This window comes from Haliotis rubra, unplaced genomic scaffold (assembly GCF_003918875.1).
Source record: "Haliotis rubra isolate DU_JTF1 unplaced genomic scaffold, ASM391887v1 Scf1482, whole genome shotgun sequence".
NCBI lineage: Eukaryota > Metazoa > Mollusca > Gastropoda > Lepetellida > Haliotidae > Haliotis > Haliotis rubra.
The window spans coordinates 66836-92422 of NW_025765428.1; the positions used below are offsets into that span (position 1 = coordinate 66836).

General features: G+C 40.3%; 1 protein-coding gene across 1 annotated transcript; it reads right to left on the reverse strand.

Annotated features, from left to right (window-relative positions):
- Positions 1–2637: 2637 nt before the first annotated feature.
- Positions 2638–8525, reverse strand: LOC124269865. The gene is made up of 6 exons (XM_046704916.1): positions 8314–8525; positions 7453–7671; positions 5997–6224; positions 5415–5497; positions 4504–4600; positions 2638–2861 (listed from the first exon to the last, which is right to left on the reverse strand). Exons 1-6 carry the CDS (start codon positions 8351–8353, stop codon positions 2638–2640), a joined length of 891 nt encoding a protein of 296 aa, XP_046560872.1. The 5' UTR covers positions 8354–8525.
- Positions 8526–25587: the final 17062 nt, after the last annotated feature.

Consider the following 25587-nt stretch of genomic DNA (forward strand, 5'->3'; position numbering starts at 1 on the left):
AATCAAAGCTATAGAAGCTGGTGCAAATGGATCTAGAGATGACATTGTTCATGAGATATTAAAGTTGGATACATCTTTAAACCTGAAGTACATTGCATGCGACATTGTGTGGGTCCCAGCACATGTTGGAATACATGGGAATGATTAAATCCGGATTACAGCTTCCTGATGTTGACATATTTAAATTTCAACCAATCCCTATAGATTTTGAAAATGTTTTATCGAAATCTGTTACAAGGAATTGGCAACAGTTGTGGGATACGGGTACTACCGGCGTACAAATGTACAAACTTAGACCATCTTTAAATCTGGTCATAATATTCGTCGTCGCAAAAGGCGTGATGAGGTTATTCTATCACGTCTCAGACTTGGACACTGTGGGCTAAATGCTAACAGGAGTATTATAGATAAGACGGTCTCTTCTAAATGTGGCCATTGCAATTTGGAGACGCCTGAAAACATCGAACATTATCTAATTACATGCCCTGGGCATAACAACATAAGATATTATCTCTGAAGTGCTGAACTTGATGTTGATGATGTATTTTCCCTAGAAACAGTTTTGGGCCCCAATATCATGTATGGGTCTGTGCAACGGACAGTTTTAGATTTTGTCTCGTCATCTGGAAAATATGATGTAATCTAGACAGGCTCTCGAATGACTTAGACAGATTTAGTTCTGTGGTTTTAAATCGTTTTAACACTCTGTCATCTGAACCTACTGCTTTTTTAATGAATGAATATTTCATGTTTCAGAAATGGAAGTGATTACTTAAGGTTTTTAATCCGTAACACAAAGCAGAGGTTATTCGATATATGTATACATCTATCCAAATTAATATTAATAGTGTTGTCGTTTCTTTTATCTTAACTAAACGATTCCTTTTGGCGATGAAATTACCTGTGATTGTTTATTAAAACAAGTCAATGTGTTGGGCACAAATAGGCCTCTTATTGGTCCACGTCGCCCTAAAACTATAAGACCGCCTCCGTGGTGTCCGCCCGGAGAGCGGAAGGTCGCACGTTCGATCCCCGACCGCGTCATTGAATAGATAAATGATGCGAGATGTGACCCCTGCCCCACACTCAAAACTTTACAACAAGGATTGTGAGTCAGTAATAATGTATCACTTAATCAATGTTTCTACTTCACTGCGGCACTGGTATAACAGTGGGCTACGTGACTATAAAACCACCTTACGTCTGGGCAAGTACAAGCCGCACATACACATACACACGCATGCACGTCGTCATATGAGCGAAATATTCTCAAGTACGACGTTAAACCCAATTTCACCTCACCTCACCTGAGTGAGGCATTAAACAACAGACATATAAGCAAAGAGTGACACACAGTGGTATACCAGGAATACTCTCAGAAGCTGCGATAAACTTACTCACTCACACAAGTATGAATGAGTTCAGTTTCACGCCGTTTTAGCAATATTCCAGCAATATCACGGAGAGGGACACCAGAAATGGGCTTCACACATTGTACCCATGTGGGGAATCGAACCCGGGTGACGAACGAACGCTTCAACCACCCCGATAAGACCAGAAAGGGAAATCGCGAATTCCTAAGATTCCCACTTCAGACGATGGTCAAATAACCAGGGCAGTCATTTTCTTTGTAGATAATGTGTTATTCACATCTTTTTTCAACGTTGAGGTTTTATGAACAATTACTTCTTCAGTGGAGCAATATTTGTAACAGAAATAGCAGTTACTGTATTTTGTGTGATGACATCATGTATCGTTTGTAGTGTGTAAAACAAGCCTCCATGACTTAAAACTAGTAACACAACAGAAAACTGTGTTCCAGCATTATTACCTAAGCCTCATACCCGTCCAGATCCGGGTAGAATTGGTCTTCAGCAACCCAGACTTGTCGTAAGAGGCGACTTACGGGATCTGCTGACTTGTTTGACATATGCCATCGTATCCCAGTTGCGTACATCAATGTTCATGCTGTTGATCACTGGATTGTCTGGTCCGGGGGCCTGATCCTCATAATGATTTAAATTGTCATTATCTTCATTATGATAAATTGTAGAGTTACGACAGGTCGTAACATTACGAACGCTTTGTGGATCGGGACCCTGACTTAGATCGTGAAAGCCATGATAGACCTCTGATAAACTATAGAGTTACGACAGGTCTGATCCTCATAATGATGATAAATTGTCATTATCCTTATTATGATAAAGTGTAGAGTTACGACAGGTCGTAACTTTACGAACGCTTTGTGGATCGTGACCCTGACTTAGATCGTGAAAGCCATGATAGACCTCTGATAAACTATAGAGTTACGACAGGTCGTAACGTTACGAACGCTTTGTTGATCGGGACCCAGACTCGATTATTTACAGACAGCCACCATAACGCTGGGATATTGCTGAGTGCGGCGTGAAACAAGAAACAATCAAAACCTCGTTGACAAAGAGCGCCCATCTGGCCACCGTAAACTTCAAAATTCTGCTTTCAGAAATGAGTGAGTTGGGTTTTACGCTGCTTTTAGCAATATTCCGCTTACACGGGGGCCTTCAGAAATGAAGCATCCCCAACTGACATTATAAATAAACACAAACTCAAAAATATATTTATACCCTATAGTTTAATTAACCAAGAAATAGCCACTCAAAGTGATCTTTGGCAAATGAAGAAGCTAGGTTCACTACATGACATAGATAGCCATTCCCCGGTGGCTCCGTTCAAGTAGCCGCACGCTGCATTGGTGAACTGTTCTAATGCTCCGGCGATGCCGGCGTTCCTGCTTCTCCAGGGGGCTTCGACGGCGGAACCATCAGTCCAGTAGAACTCTCCCGTCTCGTCTATGTCAATAGCGCCCACGTAGTAGGTGTCTGCAAGCAATTTGAGTGAACAGATTTAGTTTTAAGCCGCGTTTAGAGATTTTTCTTTTCTCTTTTTTGTAATTTCCTGTAATATCAAGAACATCGGGAGTGAGTTTAGTTCTACGCCACACTCAGCAATATTCCAGCTTTATGACAATGGTCTGTAAATAATCGAGTCTGGACCAGACAATCCAGTGATCAACAGCATGAGCATCGATCTACGCAATTGAGAACCGATGACATGTGTTAACCAAGTCAGCGAGCCTGACCACCCAATCCCGTTAGTCACCTCTTATGACAAACATGTGTTACGGAAGATCAATTCTAACCCGGATCTTCACGGGTAAGATCAGCGGGAAATGTTCTATGGATATACAACTTCTTTATTATTAATGTAACGTTCCGGTGTAGATGCTGACACCGTTATCAAGCATTTACACCGAAACTTCGCTTATATTAATGATAAAGAAGCTGTATATCCATAGAACTTTCTCTCTTGTTCACCACGCCAACTTCTAAATGTGAGGTGAGGTGAAATTGGGTTTAACGTCGTGCTTGAGAATATTTCGCTCATATGACGACGTGCATGCGTGTGTATATGTATGTGCGGCTGCTTGTACTAGCCCAGACTGAAGCTTGTTTTATAGTGCTAGCCCACTGAGATACCATGCCGCAGTGAAGCATGAATACCCCACTCTGACACATTATACTGACTCCGAGCCGACCAGTCCTTGTTGTACCCATTAATGCCGAGCGCCAGGCAGGGACCAACAAGTACCATATTTTAACGTCTTTTGGTATGACGCGGTCGGGGATCGAACCCGCGACCTTCCGCTCTCCGGGCGGATGCTCTAACCACTACACCACAGAGGTGGTCACTTCTAAATGTCACTCAAAGAGGCTGTAATACCACAAGGAATACTTTGAATGGTTATCGAGGTCTCGATGGGAATCGAACCCAGCGCTTTGGGCTAACCGATAGAAGTCGTTTGGATCACCATAAAATGGCGTAAATGCCATTTGATCTCAGTGAATGTAAAGTGAAACCAGTTGGTCCCAGACACGTTATTTCGGTCACCCTGTATTCTGTAAGTTTAGACCGCGTTATAAATCCTCACAGGTCATCCTTGTTGTATGAGGACACTGTCTAAGTTTAGTTGTTAGGGTGTACTTGAAGCTAAGGGGCGGTCAGCCAGTGGTTAAAGCGTTGGCTCGTTCGGTTCCCGACATGGGACAATGTGTGAAGCCCATTTCTGGTAGTCCGCCGTGATATTGCTGGAATGTTGCTAAAAGCGGCGTAAAACTAAACTCAGTCAGTGAAGTTAGATCCCCCATGGTCCGGGTAATCAGCGATCATGGAATTCTGAAGGTCTAACGTTGGGAACCTGTCTCTTCATTATATAGATGATAGTTTCAAGAAATTCTCAAACGCGATTAGGTAAACAAGATAATAATTACGATGAGTCGTTTGATTTGGCAGACTCGACGTACGCGGGTGTATTAATAGAGAAAACAAAATCGGAACCCTCCTCGTACCGGCCACAAACAAATCTTCACTGATCATCCCGTCAACAATTCGGTACAATAAGATGGTCCACTTGATGGTGAAAATAGTGTCAAACGGCCTCAAAATAACATTTTAAAATCTTACCATTGAGTTTGTTGTCAAGCATGTAACTTGTGACAGCATTGTCAAGGCTCTCCGTCTTAATCATCAGGAGATGGGTATGCATACTCTCGCAACTGGTCTGGAACAAAGGTGTACCTTGTCTAGAGTTGAACCTCGTTAATCTAGAAAACCGCTGGTATACGATTACTGTTTGAAATGTCTACATTTACGCAAACCAAAGATGAAATATACCATAACATAATCAAATCATATAGATATATTGATAACCGATAATGAACGTTAATAACCGATATGATCAATTTAAGGGGAGATAACCGTGGTTGGTTGGGTTGGTTTGTTGTTTAACGCCGCACACAGCAATATTCCAGCTATATGACGGCGGTCTGTAAATAATCGAGTCTGGACCAGACAATCCAGTGATCAACAGCATGAGCATTGATCTATGCAATTTGGATACGATGACATGTGTCAACCACGTCAGCGAGGCTGACCACTCGATTCCGTTAGTTGGGTCTTACGACAAGCATGGGTTGCTGAAGATCATTTATCTTTACTGGAACCATTTTTGGCGAAACTAACTGACTCCATGGGGATTATGAACCCCCAACACGCTGCTTCCTCATGGCACTGGCTACACATAACAAGGATTTTGAAAGTACTATATAGACTGAGGATCAAAAGAAACTATATTTTTCAGTTAATAATCTTAATTGGAAATATCTTAAAGATGGATGTTTAATCCAAGAAAAGAAATGCACCTACGCCCAGTGTGCACTCAAAGAATTCATCCACATGGTTTTGGTTTTCATAGATATCGACAATAAGTAAAAACATTCTAACAATTAGGATAAATAATTAACATACCAGTAATAATAATCTAAGAAATCATAACAAGAATATCAATAAATTCGCTTTTTCGGCAACATACGTACCACGGCTTCGGCAAACGTTGCCTGGCTCGGAACAAACCTCATGCAGGCGTCTTCTACAGTGGTAAATCCCGAAGGACATTTTCCTGGAATTGTGAAATAAACACGGAATTTTAGCATGAAACAGAAAAATACATTCTTAATTTTCTATAGAGAATATACATGTAAATTGGGGGGATTTATAACTTGATAAAACTTCTAATTTCTTTTTAATTCAGAGGTTTCGATTGTATATTCATAAACGCTGGCGGACCAATCAGAATGTGGGATTTTAAAATCTCGCAGTAGTAAATATTATGGCACTCCTTACATTATAGTCGACGTGTTTACTTTTAATGGCATAACGTCACTGTTTTATACACTTGAGTCCTGTTCCACGAGGTGGTAGCCTTCGTAGCGTTACGACAATCGTAAACGAGTCATTATAATTCGGTTTACGGCCATCGCAACACTACGTACAAGGCCCTAGATCCTGCATGATCCTCGTGGCGTTCGTAGAGTTACGACACTCGTAGATAAGTCGTTGTACATAGATTTACGACAATCACACCACTTTGTGGATCGGGGTGTGCCATATGCTTATACCTGTAATTTCTACTTCACAGAAGCTGAGAAGGTCCACCTTGGTCCTTAGACGCCTACGCTTAGTGATGCGTACATATCTTCCGGTAACGTCGCCTTCGCACTGAAGTCTCACGACATCTCCATCATCAGCTGGCCCACTGAACGTCGTACACAACGTTCCTTCAGCGTCACTGATGACGTCAGGGTTTTCTGTGTACACGGTCACAGTCAGCCTCCTGAGTCTCTCACCTGAAGAACAAAAATGCAGATGCAAACCAAAAAAAACACCTAAATTGGGGATATGGCTGCAAGGTATTACTCGCATACCGGTCTAATACCGCAATACCGCTTTCAAACGATACGCATTGCAATATTGTTTTCTCAGAACCGATATATTACGTAATAAAAATAAATTAAGTTTTGTGACAGTTAATCCAAAAGGGAAAATACAACAAAAAACAAAATAAAAAAAAAAAAAAGAAAAGAAAGGGAAAAAAAGACAAGAAGAAAAAAAAAAAAAAAGGTTTTGATTACCTCTATGGTTTCAGTTTCAATCTACAAAGACTTTCATTCACACTGAAGTTTTCTATTGTAATTAATTGCGAAAACAGTATACTTTACATGCAATAAAAAGAAAACATAATTCCTCAAAATCAAATCTAATATGAGGTTTCTGTCTTCACAACCATAACAATTATATTTAGGGACATGGGCTCTCCATTTACAATCTGTCAATTACTGTCAAACACTGAAGATCCCATTATATCGCAATACGTATCGGAATATGGGTACCAGGGCCCCGTTCCTCAAAGCCATCGGAGCGCTACGACTGTCGTAAGTCTATGTTAAAGTATGGGAGTTACGATCACCTTAGAGCTACGACTGTCGTAAGTCTATGTTAAAGTATGGGAGTTACAATCATCTTAGTGCTACGACTGTCGTAAGTCTATGTTAAAGTATTGGAGTTACAATCACCTTAGCGCTACGACTGTCGTAAGTCTATGTTAAAGTATGGGAGTTACGATCACCTTAGCGCTACGATCGCTTTGTGGAACGGGGCCCAGAATCGCAATATATTGCCATACAATTTGTTTGCAAATTCACAGCCCTAAAGGACCGTTCATAATTTGTGTCTAGTGTGGGGTGATGATGATTTTTTTATGGACCTTGTTATTTTGTTGCTTAACACTGCACTCAGCAATAATCCAACTATATGGCGGTGGTTGATAAATAATCGAGACTGGACCAGACAATCCAGTGTTTGACTTCGTAGGCATCGATCTACGCAATACAGATACGATGACATGTGTCAACCAAGTCAGCGATCCTTACCACCCTGTCCCCCGAGAAGTTTTAAATTAGATCTTCATAGTTTAAGACTTCATTAAATGCAGACAACCTAATCTAGTTGCAATATTGCTAATTGCGGCGTATAATGACATTCAGTAGTGTTTCTCTGTGGTTGCAATGACCGTACCGCAGCAGTCTTCCCTGTTGTAGATTACGACGTTGTCGACGGCGATGACCTGTTCCAAGTCCACCATCCACCAAGGCTCTGTGTCGAGTTTGCTTGTAGCGAAGCAGGACGAGGAACTCCAGTCACCGTCGGTGTTGCCGTCGGTGGCGAGGGAGCCGTTAAACGTGTCCCATGTACTGCTGGTCGTGACTGGTTTACCAAGGGCATAGTTTGCGGTGGCTGAAACAAAGTGCCGGTATAGCTTATAACGAAACCTCTGGAAACAGGACACGAAACATAAATACTAGGGCTGCGCAATGTAACCGGTTTACCGGAATTTACCGGTTCAGACATGAAAAGGTTACGCTGATCGAAAACCGATATTTTGACTTGCATTCGGAAAACTTCGTAACACTCGGAAATCTTCGGATATTTCCTTATTTCATTTGTGCCAAATATTATTTACATTTTCATTTTGTCATGATTAAAATTTGTTATTAAAGCTTAATGAAGTATAGTGATTTTGTTGTGTTTTTGCTTTATATATCGAGTGTTAACTCGATTATAAGTAGTGTTTTGTTTAAAAATACTTCTTGCAATATATTGCAATACACATCGCAATATATGCTTTCGCATCGCAATATATCGCAATATGAAAATTCCCTGCAATACCCACCCCTAATAAATACAAAACATATCTAAAATTCCTTTTGGGGGGCTTCGGCGTTCCGATTTCCATGATATCTCTAGTAAAATTGGAAGCGAAGCAGAAAACATTACATTACAGTTCCTAGCAAGCAGGTCACTACAGCTCAGTTAGAAAAGAATTAACAGTTACTTGTAAACTGGTTTTGATCTTTGCAGCAGAGTAGGAGTTCTTACCTTGGCCAACCAGGGATGCGATGAGGAGGTACTGGATCATTGCGGGATGTAAAGACAATGTATCCTCCAGCGTCCGATCCCGGGTCCTTTATAGTCCTCGTCCTGATCTTGATCTACGTCCACGCGATTAATTAGCCACTTTAAGTCCCCCAACTTGTCAGTGCTGACCCAACATGTTACATTGACCACTGGTCAATACTGTATCGGTGTTACATTTCCCTCCCCCGCGACCTCTTACATAAAACCACCCTCTCCATAACCTGCAGATAGCCTTGACCAGATGTTGCGCAGAAACTGTCAGAGAGACCTTGACCTTTGAGAATTTTCATTGCCTGCGCACATTCGAAGACCCGGTCTTCGGAAAAGAAAGAATGCAGTCATGTTTGACGTTGCTGGAATTAAACAAGCAATGGTTACGCTAGCATATACGTATATATGGTACGATCATAGGAGGTGAGGTGAGAGGTCTCACAACGTGTTTCAACGCCGTACTTGAGAATAATTCAGCGTTCATGCCATGAACTTTGCCCTGCATTTTGTGATAGAAAATAACTTTTGCGGCTATGGTACTAGCCCAGACTTACAGCTGCTGACTTTATTTGAAACAAAATAAACTAAAACCATTTTTATATTCATGTTGAAGTCTACATGGATATAGCATCTGATATAGTAATGATTTAGAAGTTACTGACTCCGAGCCGACCAATGCTTGTTGTATGAATCCATTATTGCCGGCGCCATATATCTGCTGTATTGTACCATATTTTAGTGTGTTTGGGCAGAGAATTTTTCACGACTACACCACGGAGGCGGTCAGCATATCGATATAATATTACACATTGCATTGCAGTGTTTCACAACAGGTGCTACGCAGAGTTTAGCTTGATATAAAATGAACACCAACCACGCAGCGTACACAGATATTGCTTTTGTGGAACTGGTCCCGACTTTTGTTTAGTGCGTAACTGCATTGAAATAACTTTGAGGTATGACAGATGTCGGAGATTACAGTGCTGGACAATATATGTGAAACAAAATAAAATATTGGGAAAAAAACAATTTTGCATTTAATCACGCCTAATAAGCAATATTCTACATGGATATAGTGGCTTCACACATTGTGATTGAAAGTTTTTAAGAGCCAATGTCATAAAAGAAACCGCCCCTGCTGTTTGTATGGAAACTCACCGATTTTTCGGCGCATACTGGTTGTCCTTGAAATTGATCTGTTGCGTAACATTGGCGGATCAAGGTATTGCAGAGTAATTTTCATATTGCGTATTGCGTGCGTGCATATATTGCGATATGTATTGCAATATATTGCAAGTTATTTTTAAACAAAAACTCCGTATAATCAGTTTATGCGTCATTACTCTGCAAAAAACGAACACAACAAAATGAACTATGCTTGATTAAACTTTAATAAACCACTTTGTGGAACATAAAACCCAGTTACTTTAACCAAAAACGTAATGTATACTTGTCCATATCCAAATTAACTGTGTATCGAATGAAATATTGCTTGTTTGATAACATAGTCAATCGGCGAGGGCGAAAACATCATGCTACCCCAAATTTTGAGGAGGTGCAGCGAAAGTAACAGCCATGCGTTCATGTGAGAAGAACGTTCACAGACAAAGTTATTTCTTCATTAACCTGTGCTATTGCCATCCGTTCTCGATCACCTGGCTTGTCCTATCTCACTCCTCCCTCGTAACAAATAGTGTACTGTGTCAAATATTTATGATAGATTGTTAAACAGTTTAACGTGTTCAATTCACTTTAGTTTACTGACAATTCACATGCCACGACTTAGCGAAGCTGACCACATCGCCATCCGGTAGGCTGGCGAATCTCAGTCATTAGTTGCAAGACACTTCAGCGTGCATCACACAACAATTTCCTGTTTATTGGTTTCGCGCTACATTCAACTGGGCTCGACCCGCGACCGACCTCAGAGTGGTAGACCACGGGTAACCAATGCTGCTGGGACCGCTACATCCGGGTGTTCCATTTTACGTAACCGGGCCGTCCAGCAACACAAACTATATAGAGAACGTCCCAGGTCTTCGCCGCGTCTCCATGAACCAACGAAATCGCCTCGAAGACAGCACAGGATACGCCCTCGACGACCTCACGTTGCTACCTCATCATCGCCTGGCACGTGTTCGATGGTGCAGGAACGTCAGAGATGGAATTGGAGACATTGGCAGCGAATTTGGTTCAGCGACGAATCCTCGTTTCAACTTCAAAGACACGATGGTAGGACGAGGGTCTATAGACGGAGAAACGAACGTTACGCCCGTAATTTTAAGTTAAACGGACAGATTTGGAGGAAGTGTGATGGTATGAGAGGCATTTCTTACAACGGGAGAAGTGACTTAGGGTGCACGTCCGTGGTAAACTGCAATTACGTTACAGGGATGAAATTCTGCAACGTCATCTTTTTACCTGTCATCAACCCTCAACGTCACGTTTTCCAACAGGACAACGCCAGAGCTCGCATCACGATGGACTACCTGACCGATCAGAACATCACATCAAAATCCCCGATTTGAACCCAATAGAGCATTTGTGGGACCAGCTTGGGAAACGCGTTCGATCTGCCTCAACCCCAAACGTTACAACAGCTGTCTCAAGCCTTGCAGGATCCATGGAGTGTGGATGATTCAAAGACTGATCATGTCCATGGACAGGAGGTGCCAAGCTGTGTTGCAAGCTCGAGGTGGTCACAACAGGTGCTGACCTCACGCCCGGTGCAATGGTTTCAGAAACAGATGTTTCTGTTGGGTACAGAGGTTTCAGGACCATGTGCCTTATTTATGTTTTGTGCACTTACCCGGTATACCAATTTCGAGATATTTAATCATTCCTCGTTCTCATTTGAACCCAAACGGACTGTAGTACTATTTCAAAGGTAAGATAACTCTGAATTTCCAAACATGGCTACTCCTAGAAAACAACAATTAATTCATAATACAACACGAAAGTCACTTGAAGTAGTTTCTTATGTCGTTAACAAATATCAGTAACAAGATAATTATATAATCACGAAAATAATCATGAAAATCGATAATCTCAAAGAAACTATTTGACCTCATTTCACATTTTACTACGCGCGATTTGATTGGTTTGCCACGATTCTTGGCAATAATGGCGTACTATTCAGGTACGCGTCTTCTTGAGGGTCACGGAAAGAGGCCAGTGGTTACGAAAGACATCAGCCAGTCAGGCAGCCTCCTTCTGATCCAATTATAGTGACTTCTTACACGGAGCATGTGTTTCTGAAGACCAATTCCAACCTTATGAACACGGGTCAAAACGCCATTGAATCTGGTGGATGACTTTTTTGCAATCGTCAATAATCTGATATAAAGTCTGATAGATGAGCTAATTGGTGAATATTTAAGTCAAATCAGTTTCAAGCCATGAGGCAACTTCAAATAATACGGGATTCCAAATCAGATGAACTTTATGTCTCTCCTTTAACCATTGAAGATCCGGGTTATAATTGATCTTCAGCCACATCTGCTTGTCGTAAGAGGCGACTAACGGGATCGGGTGGTCAGGACCACTGACTTGGTTGACACATGTCATCGTATCCCAATTTCGTAGAACGATGCTTATGCTCTTGATAAGTGGATTGCCTGATCCCGACTCGATTATTTACAGGCCGCGGCCATACAGCTGGAATATTGCTGAGTGCAGCGTTAAACAACAAACCAAAACCAAACACGATATCTGGGCTATCCCCCCCAGCCCCGGTCGTACACAGACACCTGGTATGTTTGCTGGCACACTTGCAACTGGTGGGGAAATATTTAAAAATAAAGGAGAGTTTTGCCTCCGTCGCTATTGTTTTTAACGGAAAGAGCCTAAGATATGTTTATGCAATCTTACGAGTGTGTAGATAAATAGTAAGGAAGAATTTCATTTACAGTTCGTCCAAGCATTTCTGTAATATCGTTCTCAAATGATCATAGACAGCCCAAACACATATGTATCGTATCAATACACACATTGATTTGAATTGACAATGTTTCTGAAATATCTGGGGTTCAATTGTTATAACGTTAAACTACATGTTGCCCTTTCAAAATGTGCGTAAACAATCGGAATTAAAACAACATGTTTTAAAACTAATTTTCTATTTATTTGTGATGTCTCATAAGAGTGGTAACATAACTTTATTATTTGATTTGTTCCATTACAGAAACAGACATTTTTTTTTACGAATTCCATATCAAAGGAATTCGGATCGATTGCAACGTAAAAACACAACTTTGCAAAATTGAATCATTAAAGGTCACATGCAACGTAAAACACAACTTTGCAGATTCTGATGGTGTCTTTTTCGGTATGGACTTGCCTGAAACAAATCATCATGAAAATGATAAAAATTCAACTGGTTTCACAATTATGAAAGTTGTCAAAAATATGTGACGCGATGAAAAAACCGCGCGAAATCGGAGTTCAAACGATTCACTAATTTTTCTGCCCCAGCGCTTTGGGGAAAAGTGGTTTTCAACAAGTACTCTTCTGGGCTGGGCTAATTAAACCACTCGCTGGGCTTCGCAAAATTATTCCAAACATAGCACATGCGCAGTGAAATAGGTTGCGCAGCTTGGAAGCGGGTTGTCCGGTGATACTCTTTACTCGGTGAAGGCTTTGGTGTGAGCTATTTTTCTAATGTTTTGTTGATGCGTGCGATTTCACAGGCAATATATTATGACAGTAGATTACCGATTTCCCAAACTGTTTATATTATTTCATTTGTCTATTTCACCACACGTTCTTCTTACCGAGTTACTTTCTCAGTTCTATACTTAAAACAGTAGATTACCGTCATTATTTAGCACTGATTTAGCGTTGATAGAATTTCTAACTGTAATATAGATATGTCGTTGATATAGACTCAATGTCTGTTTTATTGACACCTATATATCTGCCTGCCTGTCTGCTAATGGCAATATTCAATACACAACTTCGATCACTGACTACATGCAATTTGAACTTAACACCTATCAGGCTATAGGCTACACCATACACAAAACGCATTGATTTATGGCCCGAGTTCGGTCTCTGTCACATTATGTATGTAATTACAGACAGACAGGTGTGATACTTGTACACATGACATGTTATGATGTCTGTTGATTGCAAAATGTTATACACAAAAATGAGCATGTATTTACAAAACCCAACATCTCTATATATACACACACAATGAGCCGTGAGGGCATCTGCAAATGAACCAGCCGTTACACTTGAGTGCACACCCACCCGCTCTGACTGGGTTCGGTATCCCGGCTGCTTCGTTTCTTGGGAAGTAAACCCAAGTACAAAATATTGTACTTTTGATTTGCGATTGTACGCTTATAATTTTGTTTATATGTTTTTTCATAATCAGCAATGCATATTATATGTCATGAATAAGTGATAACTGTGTTTTAATTATGTTTGATTTTTTGGTTGCATGTGACCTTCAACAATATATTACTAGTTCACATATTACCGTCTGTACAGATGTGCATCTTTGATCTGTTAGATTAAACAGAGGGGATGGTTGGGTAGCCTAGTGGTTAAAGCGTTCGTTCGTCACGCCCAAAACCCGGGTTCGATTCCCTTCATGGGTACAATGTGTGAAAACCATTTCTGGTGTCCCCTGCTGTGCTATTGCTGGAATATTGCTAAATGCGTCGTAAAGCTAAATTCACTCATTCCCTGATTAAACAGATCACTCCTTTAATTGTTTATTTCGAAGCAATAGTGCGTATGCGTGTTAAGCCTTGATGCGACGCATATGCCGTGCTAAGACTGCTGTGCATAATCTTCCACGTTGTGTACCCCCGTGAAGATCCGGATTAGAATTGATCTTCAGCAACCCATGCTTGTCGTAAGAGGCGACTAACGGGATTGAGTGGCCAGGCTCGCTGACTTGGTTGACACATGTCATCGTATCACAATTGCGTAAATTGATGGTCATGCTGTTGATCACTGGATTGTGTGGTCATGACTCGATTATTTACAGACCGCCGCCATATAGCTGGAATATTGTTTTATAGCTGTAATATTGTTGAGTGCGGCGGAAAACAACAAACCATCTAATTTCCATGCTGTCTCCATGGGTACAAGATGGCATCATCATCACTACCAGGTGGCTGTTATCACGTGACCAGTAATATTTCAGGCAGGCCAGCAATTATTCAAATCATTTATCACATTCCGAACACATTTTTATGAAACCATATCCGGTAATGGAGACAAGCTGTACTCCATACATTTCCCATATCCTATAAACATTATACTTTGAGTTGAGTTTTACGCCGAACTTAGCAATATTCCACTATATGGCTATAAACAGTATATAAACATTTCCTTTATAGTCAAGTTTAGCGGAAACCCTCTGTGATTGAAATATAATCGATGATACAGTTCAACTGTATGGTTCATTCTCTGGGTGTGGACACCAATGAATGAATGAAATGAATGAATGAAAAAATGAATGAATGAATGTTAAATAAATAAATAGATCGATGGATGGATGGAGATTAAATAAATAAATAGGTCGAAGGATGGATGGAATTGAATGAACAAATAGATCGATGGATGGATGGAGATTAAATAAATAAATAGGTCGAAGGATGAATGGAATTGAATGAACAAATAGATCGATGGATGGATGACGTCGCCGTCAACATCCAGTTGCGTAGGTGAATAACCCGCAGATAGCGATCCTCTTGGGGTGTTGTGACTCTGGAACGTCCACTTCTGGGTCTATCACATGTCTGGCCTGTCGTACTGAAACTGTTAAACAGCCGAATTATGGTTATGAAACAATAAATAAATAAATCAATCGATATTAGTTAGAACGCATATTTGGGGACAACAACAATTACACCTGTGGATGGATTAAATAAATGAAATTAACTGATGGTTCATTCCTCTGGATGGATGGAATTTTCAATAAATAAGCATGTATTAGATCGCAATATATTGCGGATGGATGGAGGATTTGAATAGACAAATAGCAAAATCGATGGATGCTTAGGCTTTAATAACAACTTTTATTCATGATTACGAAGGATTTGGCACAAATGAAAAAGGAAATATTCGAAGATTTCCGATACGAACAAATAGATCGATGGATGGATGGAGATTAAATAAATAAATAGGTCGAAGGATGGATGGAATTGAATGAACAAATAGATCGATGGATGGATGGAGATTAAATAAAAAATAGGTCGAAGGATGGATGAATATTAAATAAATAGGTCGATGGATGGGTGGATATTGAATACATAAATAAATAGAACGGTGGGTGATGGACGGATGGATGGATATTAGATAAATAAATCCACTGTAGCTATTGTTACATAATCCCGGTCAGAATATATCCGAGAGACTAACATGCAGTCACAGAATAAGGTTATCTTATCTAAATATCTATATCTACAAAACTTAAAAATAGAATTCAGAGGCCAGGACAACGCTTCATGTTTTACAGCTGAGACAATGTAGACTTGCCAAAATGTTCTACACGGGGATTAATTTAATAATTTATTCTCTCTCGTCACTATTATTCCCCAGCAAAACATTTACAAACGCAGTCAGACAAAGATTAAACCATGTTAACTCATGTTAAAAGAGATACTTTATTTCTATGAAGCAACCAAAATGACACATTTTCAGAATTACCAAAACTCAAAATGGTTCCAGTTTTGGTCATCATTCAATGCTCTCTTTGCTGAAGTTTAATATCCAGCCTTTCAATCTGGCAGTAAAACAACTTTTTCTATTACAATAATTGATCATCCGAAGTCTGTGAGTTCAATATGTCTGTGCCATATCTATATGATTACAACCTGGTTCGTCTAAGTTTTAGGCCCTGACTATACCTGGATTGTCTAACCACGCATGAGTGATTTCTCCATGGGTCAGTGTGAGCCGTGGAGTCACTGACCCGTAAAATCTGTTTGGGAGAGGCTATTGGAGATCTTGGGGGTCTCAAGATGCTTACTAATGAGATTAGATTAACTAAAGGGGTTTATCAATTAAGATATGTCCAAGTGATCTGACAATAAAGAGATTACAAGCAGTAAGTTAATTTTCAAACACTTAGTAATAAGATTAATGAAAGTTATTCTTCTAATCAGGAAATGCAAGTTAATTAATTAACTAAATACATGGAGATTCTAGTTGGAGTATAGACGAACATAAAAAGCTAACAGACTACGTTCAGTATAAAAACCATGTGTCTTGACTTGACCAGTACTTTGATTAATTATGGCGAATGCAATAGTTCAGTTGTCTTTCCTCCCAAACCTTCATGGTGGAAGATGCGCATATTTATGTTGTCTTTGTTCTTATTTTGTGGTAACACCCCTGTTAAGTTTGAAATGGACTGGTCCACATGCCTACTTCGTCTAACAAGCAAAGTCACTCAACCCTGACTATGCCTGGGTCGTAATTGCTACTGTTTACCTGTTTTAAAAATTAGACGAAACAGGTTGATACCATCTATATTGATCTGTCGTGGCCCTGCTTCACAAAGCGATCCTAGCGCTACGACTATCGTAAGCCTATGTTAATATATGGGTGTGTCATCTTAGTAATAAGGCCGCTTTGTGGAACAGGGCCCATTTTCACAAAGATATTTGCGCTAAGGTGATCGTAACTCCCATTCTTTAACTAGGCCTACAACCCACGTAGCTCTAAGCTCGCTTTGGGGAACAAGGCCCATTTTCACAAAGATATTTGCGCTAAGGTGATCGTAACTCCCATTCTTTAACTAGGCCTACAACCCACGTAGCTCTAAGATCGCTTTGTGGAACAGGGCCCATTTTCACAAAGATATTTGCGCTAAGGTGATCGTAACTCCCATTCTTTAACTAGGCCTACACAACCCACGTAGCTCTAAGCTCGCTTTGGGCCCATTTCACAAAGAACAGGGGTAACTCCCATTCTTTTCACAAAAGATATTTGCAAAGATATTTGCGCTTAAGGTGATCGTAACTCCCATTCTTTAACTAGGCCTACAACCTTTGAGGAACAGGGTCCATTTCACAAAGTAGCTCTAAAGATCTCTTTGCCTACAACCCACGTAGCTCTAAGATCTCTTTGAGGAACAGGGTCCATTTTCACAAAGATAAAAGATATTTGCGCTAAGAATCTCTTTGTGGAAAGGCCCATTTTCACAAAGATATTTGCGCTAGGTGATCCAAACTCCCATTCTTTAATCCAGGCCTACAACCCTACGTAGCTCTAAAATCTCTTTGTTGAACAGGGCCCATTTGCGCCAAGGTGATCGTAACTCCCATTCTTTAACTAGGCCTACAACCCACGTAGCTCTAAGATCTCTTTGGAGGAACAGGGTCCATTTTCACAAAGATATTTGCGCTAAGGTGATCGTAACTCCCATTCTTTAACTAGGCCTACAACCCACGTAGCTCTAAGATCGCTTTGGGGAACAGGGTCCATTTCCCTGGGTTCACTTACACAAAGTAGTGGTGGTGTGTTCCTGTGCAAAGAGCTCAGGTCACAAATCAGTTGAAGTTAAGCAACGTTGGGCGTGGAGAGTCCTTGGATGGGTGACAGTGTTTAGCAGCTTGACTCCTGAGAGTTTCTAGGACTTCAGTCCTACCCAACAACGAAGCACATGTGACACATTTGGTCTCACCTTAGGCAAGTATGTTTGTTCAAAATTGCCTCTGTTCACCCAGCAGAAAATGGGTACCCGGTGGGTAAGTCATGCGACTATAACCTTCTAAAGCCTCACAAGCAGCTTGGGTTATCAGAGGTAATGAACTGTGAACTGCGATATGAGTAATGCTGTCGATGTGGGTTTAGCGCAATATGAGTCGACTAGTTATAGGTAACCTCAGCGCTCCGACCACATCAGGCTGTGTTTGAGTATTGGAGCTACCATCATTGTAGCTCTAACATCGCTTTGTGCAAGTAGGAATTGGTTCGTGGTGTATATGCAGTTCACTGAACGCCTCACATTCACATTAAGTCCCGGTCACAATCCTTTCTTCACAAGTCAAATGACAATTCAGGTGACTGAACGCAAAAATAGGTCACTGAATTGAAAGCATGTACATAGACAAGACATTGCGGAAAGTATATTTTTATTTGCTTATCATATATTGAAAAATTCAGATTTTCTGGCAAACGTAGAAGTTGGCGTTTTCACACCTGGTCGTCTGCATTCGGTAACCTTCACCTTTGACGACGACGTTGCAAAAACCGTTGCTATCCGAACCCTTCACGTAGAAACTGTCTGAAATGTTGAAAATTGAGAGAATTTTTAGAAAACATTGAGTAGAAAGATCAAGTGTCACAACTTTCCAATATTTACACAGTTTAGTTATTCGCAAAACTAGTCGGTTATTTAAAACGCCATGATGCCTCGCTTTTAGCGCAGAGGTATACTGAGCTGGGCCCCGTCTCTTACATTACATGGCGCATGTTTACGACGCGCATAGTGAGCCGAGAACTAGCTTAAGAGCCACTATTGGTAAAGCGTCACATGAGTTATATGCCCCATTGTTCATGACGTCAAAAATTTATAACTACACTAATCTGATTCCAGTGAAGATGTTCCGAAAGGTTGACGTTGCAGGCTGAATCAAGGTTTTGACACGCCTAAAGGACGCAACTCTGCACAGTTGTTTGGTGTGCCTTGGGCGGGAGGGCTCTGTGTTTGTAGTTGTTGAACGCTGCACTCAGCACTATTTAAGCTATATCATATATGGGGCGGTATGTAAATATTCGAGCTGGGTCCCGATCAACAAAGCGTTCATAACGTTACGACCTGTCGGAACTCGACACTTTATCGTAGGCTCACGAATGTCGTACCCTATGTGGATCGGAATCCTGGACCAGACAATCCAGTGATCAACAGCATGAGCATCAATCTGCGTATTTTTGTTAATAGTTGGTCGATAGAGAACAAATAATACTTTTACCATCAATGTTCAGTGTTTGGAGGTACGTGGACAGTGCTAGCTTATCGGCGTCTGTGGTAGGTTCAACCAGCTGGCTTCCAAATACTTTACAAAGCGTCTGCAAAGAAAACGTGGAGTATGGATATCCAGTTCAGAAACAGTGAGGATTCGATTAAGGAATTTTGGCTTTATTCAGCTTTGTAAAGTTTTGCTCAGAAATATAGTGAGCATTTGAACCAGAAATTGTGGCTTCATTCAGCCTTGTAAAGTTTTGATAACGTTTGATATTATTTTTTCAAATCCTCTCTTTAAGTGTATACTTTCTTTTGTCTGTCAGTTTAGTTTTGATGACCCTTTATACATGGACTGTGAATGCTAGGAAAGTTACCATTAAGACAAAGTGATAGTGCTGTCGATCCGGATGATTTCGGTTTAGTCTAGACTAGGTGCTGCATGATAATGAACTGAATTTGGGATCTCAAGACAGTTATACAAAGTATACTGAAGTCGGACTCTTCTGATATTTGTAGCCTCTAAAACCCTTTAGTCGGTGCTAGAAACAATAAGATGATTTTCTGCATGAAACGGTATAGTAGGGAGTGTAGCTGTCTTTTTGCAAAAAAGGATAAGAATATTAAGCATTTTATAGTGTTATCTGGGCACAAATGCACACCCTGGAGTAGTCTGATGGAATTCTTTACTGATTATTGACGCGATCAGCAATATTCCAGCTACATCACGGTGGACCAGAAAAAACAGTGATTGATATCATGAGCATCGATCGAGGCAAGTGGGATACGATGAAATGCTTCATCCGAGTCAACGAGCCTGACCACCCAGTCTCGTCAACCGCCTCTTACGACAAGCATGGGTTGCTGAAAATAAAGTCTAACCCGGATGTTTGAAGCTATGAATACTTGAGTTGAATAAAGCTGATTCATGTTTGTTGTAACCGGAATTGCTATTCCTTTTCCGCGGTCCTGGTTTTAGAGCCAACCGATCCGTCAACCCAGTAATACCAAACAAAACAAGTTCCGCTCCCACTTACGTGAGCTTCAGCGTATGTCGATTGAATGCGATTCGCGTGGACGCACATGCTTCCAGCTTCTACATATGTGTCTGGGCAGCCTGAAAAAAGGGTTCAGAAAAAAACCAAAGATTATAATCCGCCAACTTACTGTTTCAGGAACAAAGCAGGTTGGGAAAAGTTTTTAAAAGAATATTAACCACAAAGAGTGTTGTGGATTAACATGCCACAGAAAGACTACGCTATTCGTGACAGACTGTATCCGTCCCCATCTTAATGTACTTTATACGGCAAAATACAGGGAGGTAACTCTAATCGGACATATCTAGAAGGTTAGAAGAGTTGCCTCCCTTGGACTGATAGCAGAATTGTATCATCAGTGGAGCTCATGAATAAACCTTGGAGTTCAAATTGACATGAAAAATTCTCAATAATTATGGTATATAACCAGGGAACATTAATACAAGACAATTTGGTCACGCATGAATCAGTATACACTAAACGCCAAAAGAAGCGTTACCCTCTTACCTTTATGAATTACTTAAAAACTATCAAAGATTAGTTAGAAGGTATTAGTTGACAAGAAAGCTTAACAACACAGCTTTATGCAAACTACGAAAAGAAATTCTCAAATGCATTCATATTTAGGTGAAATGCATCTTTTTCAGAAGAGTTAAATTGTCCTATTTTCGTCCATGCCGAAATAAACGAATAAGAGTGATTTAGATGTCCAAAAGAAAGGTTGAAATAAAATTCTGCTTTGAGACAAAGATAAACCATTTAAAGTCATCATTTTTTCAAATATTAAAACAAGAAACAACTGTTGTAGAGTGTGTAACATTGTAAAATAATCATTCCTATGATTTCAGTCTCTTAAAACATTTTCTGCTGTTTTGCATTAGTGAAAACAAGTAAAACATGTCTTTGATATTGTGAAAAAGCGTTTAGGAACGTCTACAATTATTTTTGTTAACATTTTGCTTGCAAAGTAACATATTTCCATTTTCTGTTTACACATAACAATATCAATCGCCAAAACGCAGCAATATTCAAGCAGCATTTGCATCCATTTCACATGTAGAATGATTCTATAGGGTATAAAGAGAGCCTAGAAAAGATGATATGATACACAAGTACGAGAAATATGCCACGATTAACAGCTGAAAGAGAGAAAGAGCCATTAAGATGGTGCAGATGGGGTCGACATACAATGCTGGTGCCAACGCCCTCGGATGCCACCGTATCACGGTTATAAGACTTATTCAGGGCTACAGACCACACTGGGATCACCGTAGACAGACCAAGAAGTGGACGTCCACGCATCACAACGCCAGCTGAAGATAGGTGCATCCGTCATTAAGGAAGGGGGGTAACGTTTCTTTTGGCGTTTAGTGTATATAAGGCCTGAAGGTCGAGAATGCACACGTCAAATATGGAATATACACTTTTCACATGACCATGTACGTAGTGAACCTTACATTGACAAAGGGGCGGTGGGGTAGTGTAGTTGTTAATGTGGTCACAGCCACGATCCGAGTTCGATTCCCCACAAGGGTACAAAGTGTGAAGCTCATTTCACCGCCATGATTTTGCTGGCATATCGCTAAGAGCGGCGTAAAACCTCACTCACTACAATGACAAGTTTCCTTCATTTTATAGAGATACGATGGGTAGCCATAGAAACAACGAAGTTGTGAGATAATTTCAGGAATTCCCATACATACATTCTCAGGCATAAATAGATTTTCGTCAAAAGACACAATAGTATAGGAGACATGTTGGGATGGGTTCCCACTTGGGGTCAGTCGAAAAGTTCGAATTTTAAATTTCGGATTATGATCAGACATGTTCAAACGCTGACAAAGTACTTGTTCCTTTTTTATAATTCAAGATGTGGACTTTTGAAGTGACTGAAAATAGGTACTGCTAATACGAGATGAAAGGCAGCTTTTTCTAACTTTAGATGAGAATCTAGATATAACCAAGTAAGTGTAATCGCGTATATCATTTTAGGATATAGCTGTACCATTTGTACGTACATTGATAAAGCAAATCAGCTTGAACATATTTTTTAGAAAGAACTACTTCCCGAAAATCTCCATCAGACTTTAGTACGTCATCCAATAAGAGTCTTTATCGTGCGCCGTCCAATAAGAGTCCTTATAGTACCTCGTCTAATAAGAGTCCTTATCGAACGTCGTACTTGACGTAAATCTATTACCTTGAGCTACTGCGAGGACGACGGCGAGGACGAGGATGGCGATCATGTTGTCTGGTGGTGACCGGTGGTGAACGGAGTCCACCTTAGTCTTATATACTCGCGTGGATCTACTAGTCGCACCTTGCATCTGATTAAGTCACAGTTGGTCTTCGCGCCAAGGGAAAATTAATATGGATCCGTCACAGAGTTGTTTCATTTCATTTAGTTTACCAGCAAACAGGTGTTGATGAAGAACGATAACCAGTTTAGCTGGGCGTTTATTAAGGAAATCGAAGATGATAAACACGATTACTATACACTGCGGTGTCTTCCAGGGGCACTTAGAAGTGTTCACAATAGGGAGAAGAATTTATGGAGTTCAACTTCATGAAAGAACACTGGCAAATCTATCAACGCTAGTGGGGATCCCTTGTTTAGCGTCCACATATCCTGTCATATTACATTTGTTGTTCTGACATATACATATATATGCTTTAGCCTCATAGCATTCATTCACCTGTTAACTAGTGTGAGTGAATTTAGTTTTACGCCGCTTTTAGCAATATTCCAGCAATATCCCAGCGGGGACACCAGAAATGAGATTCGCACATTGGGAATCGAGTCGGGTCTTCGGCGTGACGAGCGAATGCCTTAAGCAGTAGGCTACCACGTCGACATATTTTCAGAAATGAATTTTTTCAGAAATGAATAGTTAGGGATGCGTATTGGCAAATAAATTGTATTGCAATATATTGCGATTCAGGTACTTGTATTGCGATACGTATTGCGATAGATTGGGAACTTCAGTGTTTGACAGTGAATGACATTAATTGTGCATGTCAATCCTATTTTCTGCATTATAAGTCCCTAAAAATATATGTTATGGTTCTGATAACAGCAACCTCAAAATTAGGTTGCATAGTTTGGTATTCTATTTTCATTTTTATACAATTTATAGTATTACAGTATGCTGTAATGTCATAGAATAAGGAATGAAAACATTTCTTGTGAATGAAAGTGTGTAGATTTTAATCTAAACCATAAAGATCATCACAAACACATCATATACGTTCTTTACCCAATATACCGGTTCTCAGAAAAAAAACATTGCAATACGCATACGTATCGTTTTAAATGCGTATTGCGGTATACCAGTAATACCGTGCAGCCCTAGAAATAGTTTTGAATGTTTTCAGATATATTCATTTCAGGGGTGGAAATAACTTTAAAATTGTTAGTGTACTCCGGTACAGTGGCACATGTAAAATCACTTGCCCTGATAATTTTTCCATTATACCGTCTGTTTTCTTGTTGGTTTTTTAAATAAACAACATAATTAACATTGGAAATTCAACTGGATACCGGTACAGTGTGATATACAAATTTGCTTGCCCGACAGAAAAAACCACTGGACTCGGACGTCGGGCAATGGGTTATTTCCACCCCTGCATTTATATGTAAACTAGACTAGTAGTTCATTCTAAAAAGAAATTTCAAGCTGATTTTCTTTATCGATGAAGGGGTAAGGATATACATGTACTCCGAAACGTTGTGTTATTCACAGTAACAAAGAAGTTGACATTCTTAAGACTCTCTTCCTGCGAGATGGAATCAGACAAAGATGCCCTCTTGTGGAGCATGCAGCACAACTTACACTCATCTAGTGATTCACATAAAGGTGAGAATTTATGGAAGTTAGCTTCTTTATTAAAAGGAACGTCAAGTTCCTTAAATAAAATAGTCGACATCCATAAATTCTCGCCTTTATGTGAAGAACTTCTAAATGTCGTTCAAAGACTCAATAGGTGCTTGTGTCGAGACACTGAAACTCAATGGACGTCACTTGCTCCAAATGTGCTGCTGAGAGGGGCGGTGGGGTAGCCTAGTGGTTAAAGCGTTGGATCGTCACGCCGAAGACCCGGATTCAATTCCGCATATGGGTACAATGTGTGAAGCCCATTTCTGGTGTCCCCCGCCGTGATGTTGCTGGAATATTGCTAAAAGCGGCGTAAAACCAAACTCAGTCAGTCATTCAGTTATGGGCGGTGGGGTAGCCTAGTGGTTAAAGCGTTGGCTCGTCACGCCGAAGACCCGGATTCAATTCCCCACATGGGTATAATGTGTGAAGCCCATTTCTGGTGTCCCCCGTCGTGATGTTGCTGGAATATTGCTAAATGAGGCGGCGTAAAACCATATACTTACTCACTCCAGTTATTGGGCGATGTAATTCGCACGATGTGTGTACAGTATATTGAAAAATTAAATGCTATCCGCATCCTTTGACCCAACTGGAAATATCAGTTCAGAGTTTGTCATCCCAAATTTAAGATTTTCCCTTGAATAGGCATCGCCGTTATCCCAGCCATATAACGGTTTAGGTGACGACATGCTGTTGGGTCTTCATCAATGGTTCTAAGGAAGATACTTTACTAATGGTGTGGGGAGGGAGGAGGGCGAGAGGGCGCAAAATGCTGTATCCGTCACTGTACAAATAACATTTATATCTAATTTCCCTCAAGTACAAACGTACTCAGGCAAACTGAATAAACGAAGTGGATAGCCAGATACAGTGGCGTGCTTGATTGCGTATCAAGTATCCTAGTTGCCTTGATCTGTTTTTGTACATAAATGTTTTTAGGGGCAGGAGGAGGGCCGGCTTGACATTGTACATGCTTCTTCATATACATCATCATCTTTCAGCAAAGTCAGTTGTGTTGTAAGAATCACACGGTTCGAATCACTGTTTGGACAATAATTTAAAAAAATATAAATCTACATTTTTCCAACCGTATATTGTTTTTATACGTTATGAGTAACTTAAATTTCTAACTTGAACGAAATCTGTGAAGAAATGGAATTTTTTAGAAAATTCTCCCGCTACACTTACATAAAAATCACTTTATGCAAGTGTATCGGGAGAATTTTCTAAAAAATCCATTTCTTCGCCGATTTCGTTCAAATTTCTTTGAGTGGCATTTTAGAAGCTGGGAAGTACAAAATTGACAAACTTCATGGATAACAACTTCTTTATTACGAGAGTGCGACGTTTCGATACAGATTATTGTACCGTTGTCAGGTATTCATGACAACGGTACAAG

What these genes read in the sequence shown, in the direction of transcription:
- LOC124269865 (XM_046704916.1), bottom strand. Translation starts at nt 8,353, where the DNA reads ATGATCCAGTACCTCCTCATCGCATCCCTGGTTGGCCAAG. An exon ending in CGCATCCCTGGTTGGCCAAG is followed by an intron (nt 7,672 to 8,313) that starts GTAAGAACTCCT and finishes ACTTTGTTTCAG; the next exon opens with CCACCGCAAACTATGCCCTT. An exon ending in CAACGTTTGCCGAAGCCGTG is followed by an intron (nt 4,601 to 5,414) that starts GTACGTATGTTG and finishes CCTTTGTTCCAG; the next exon opens with ACCAGTTGCGAGAGTATGCA.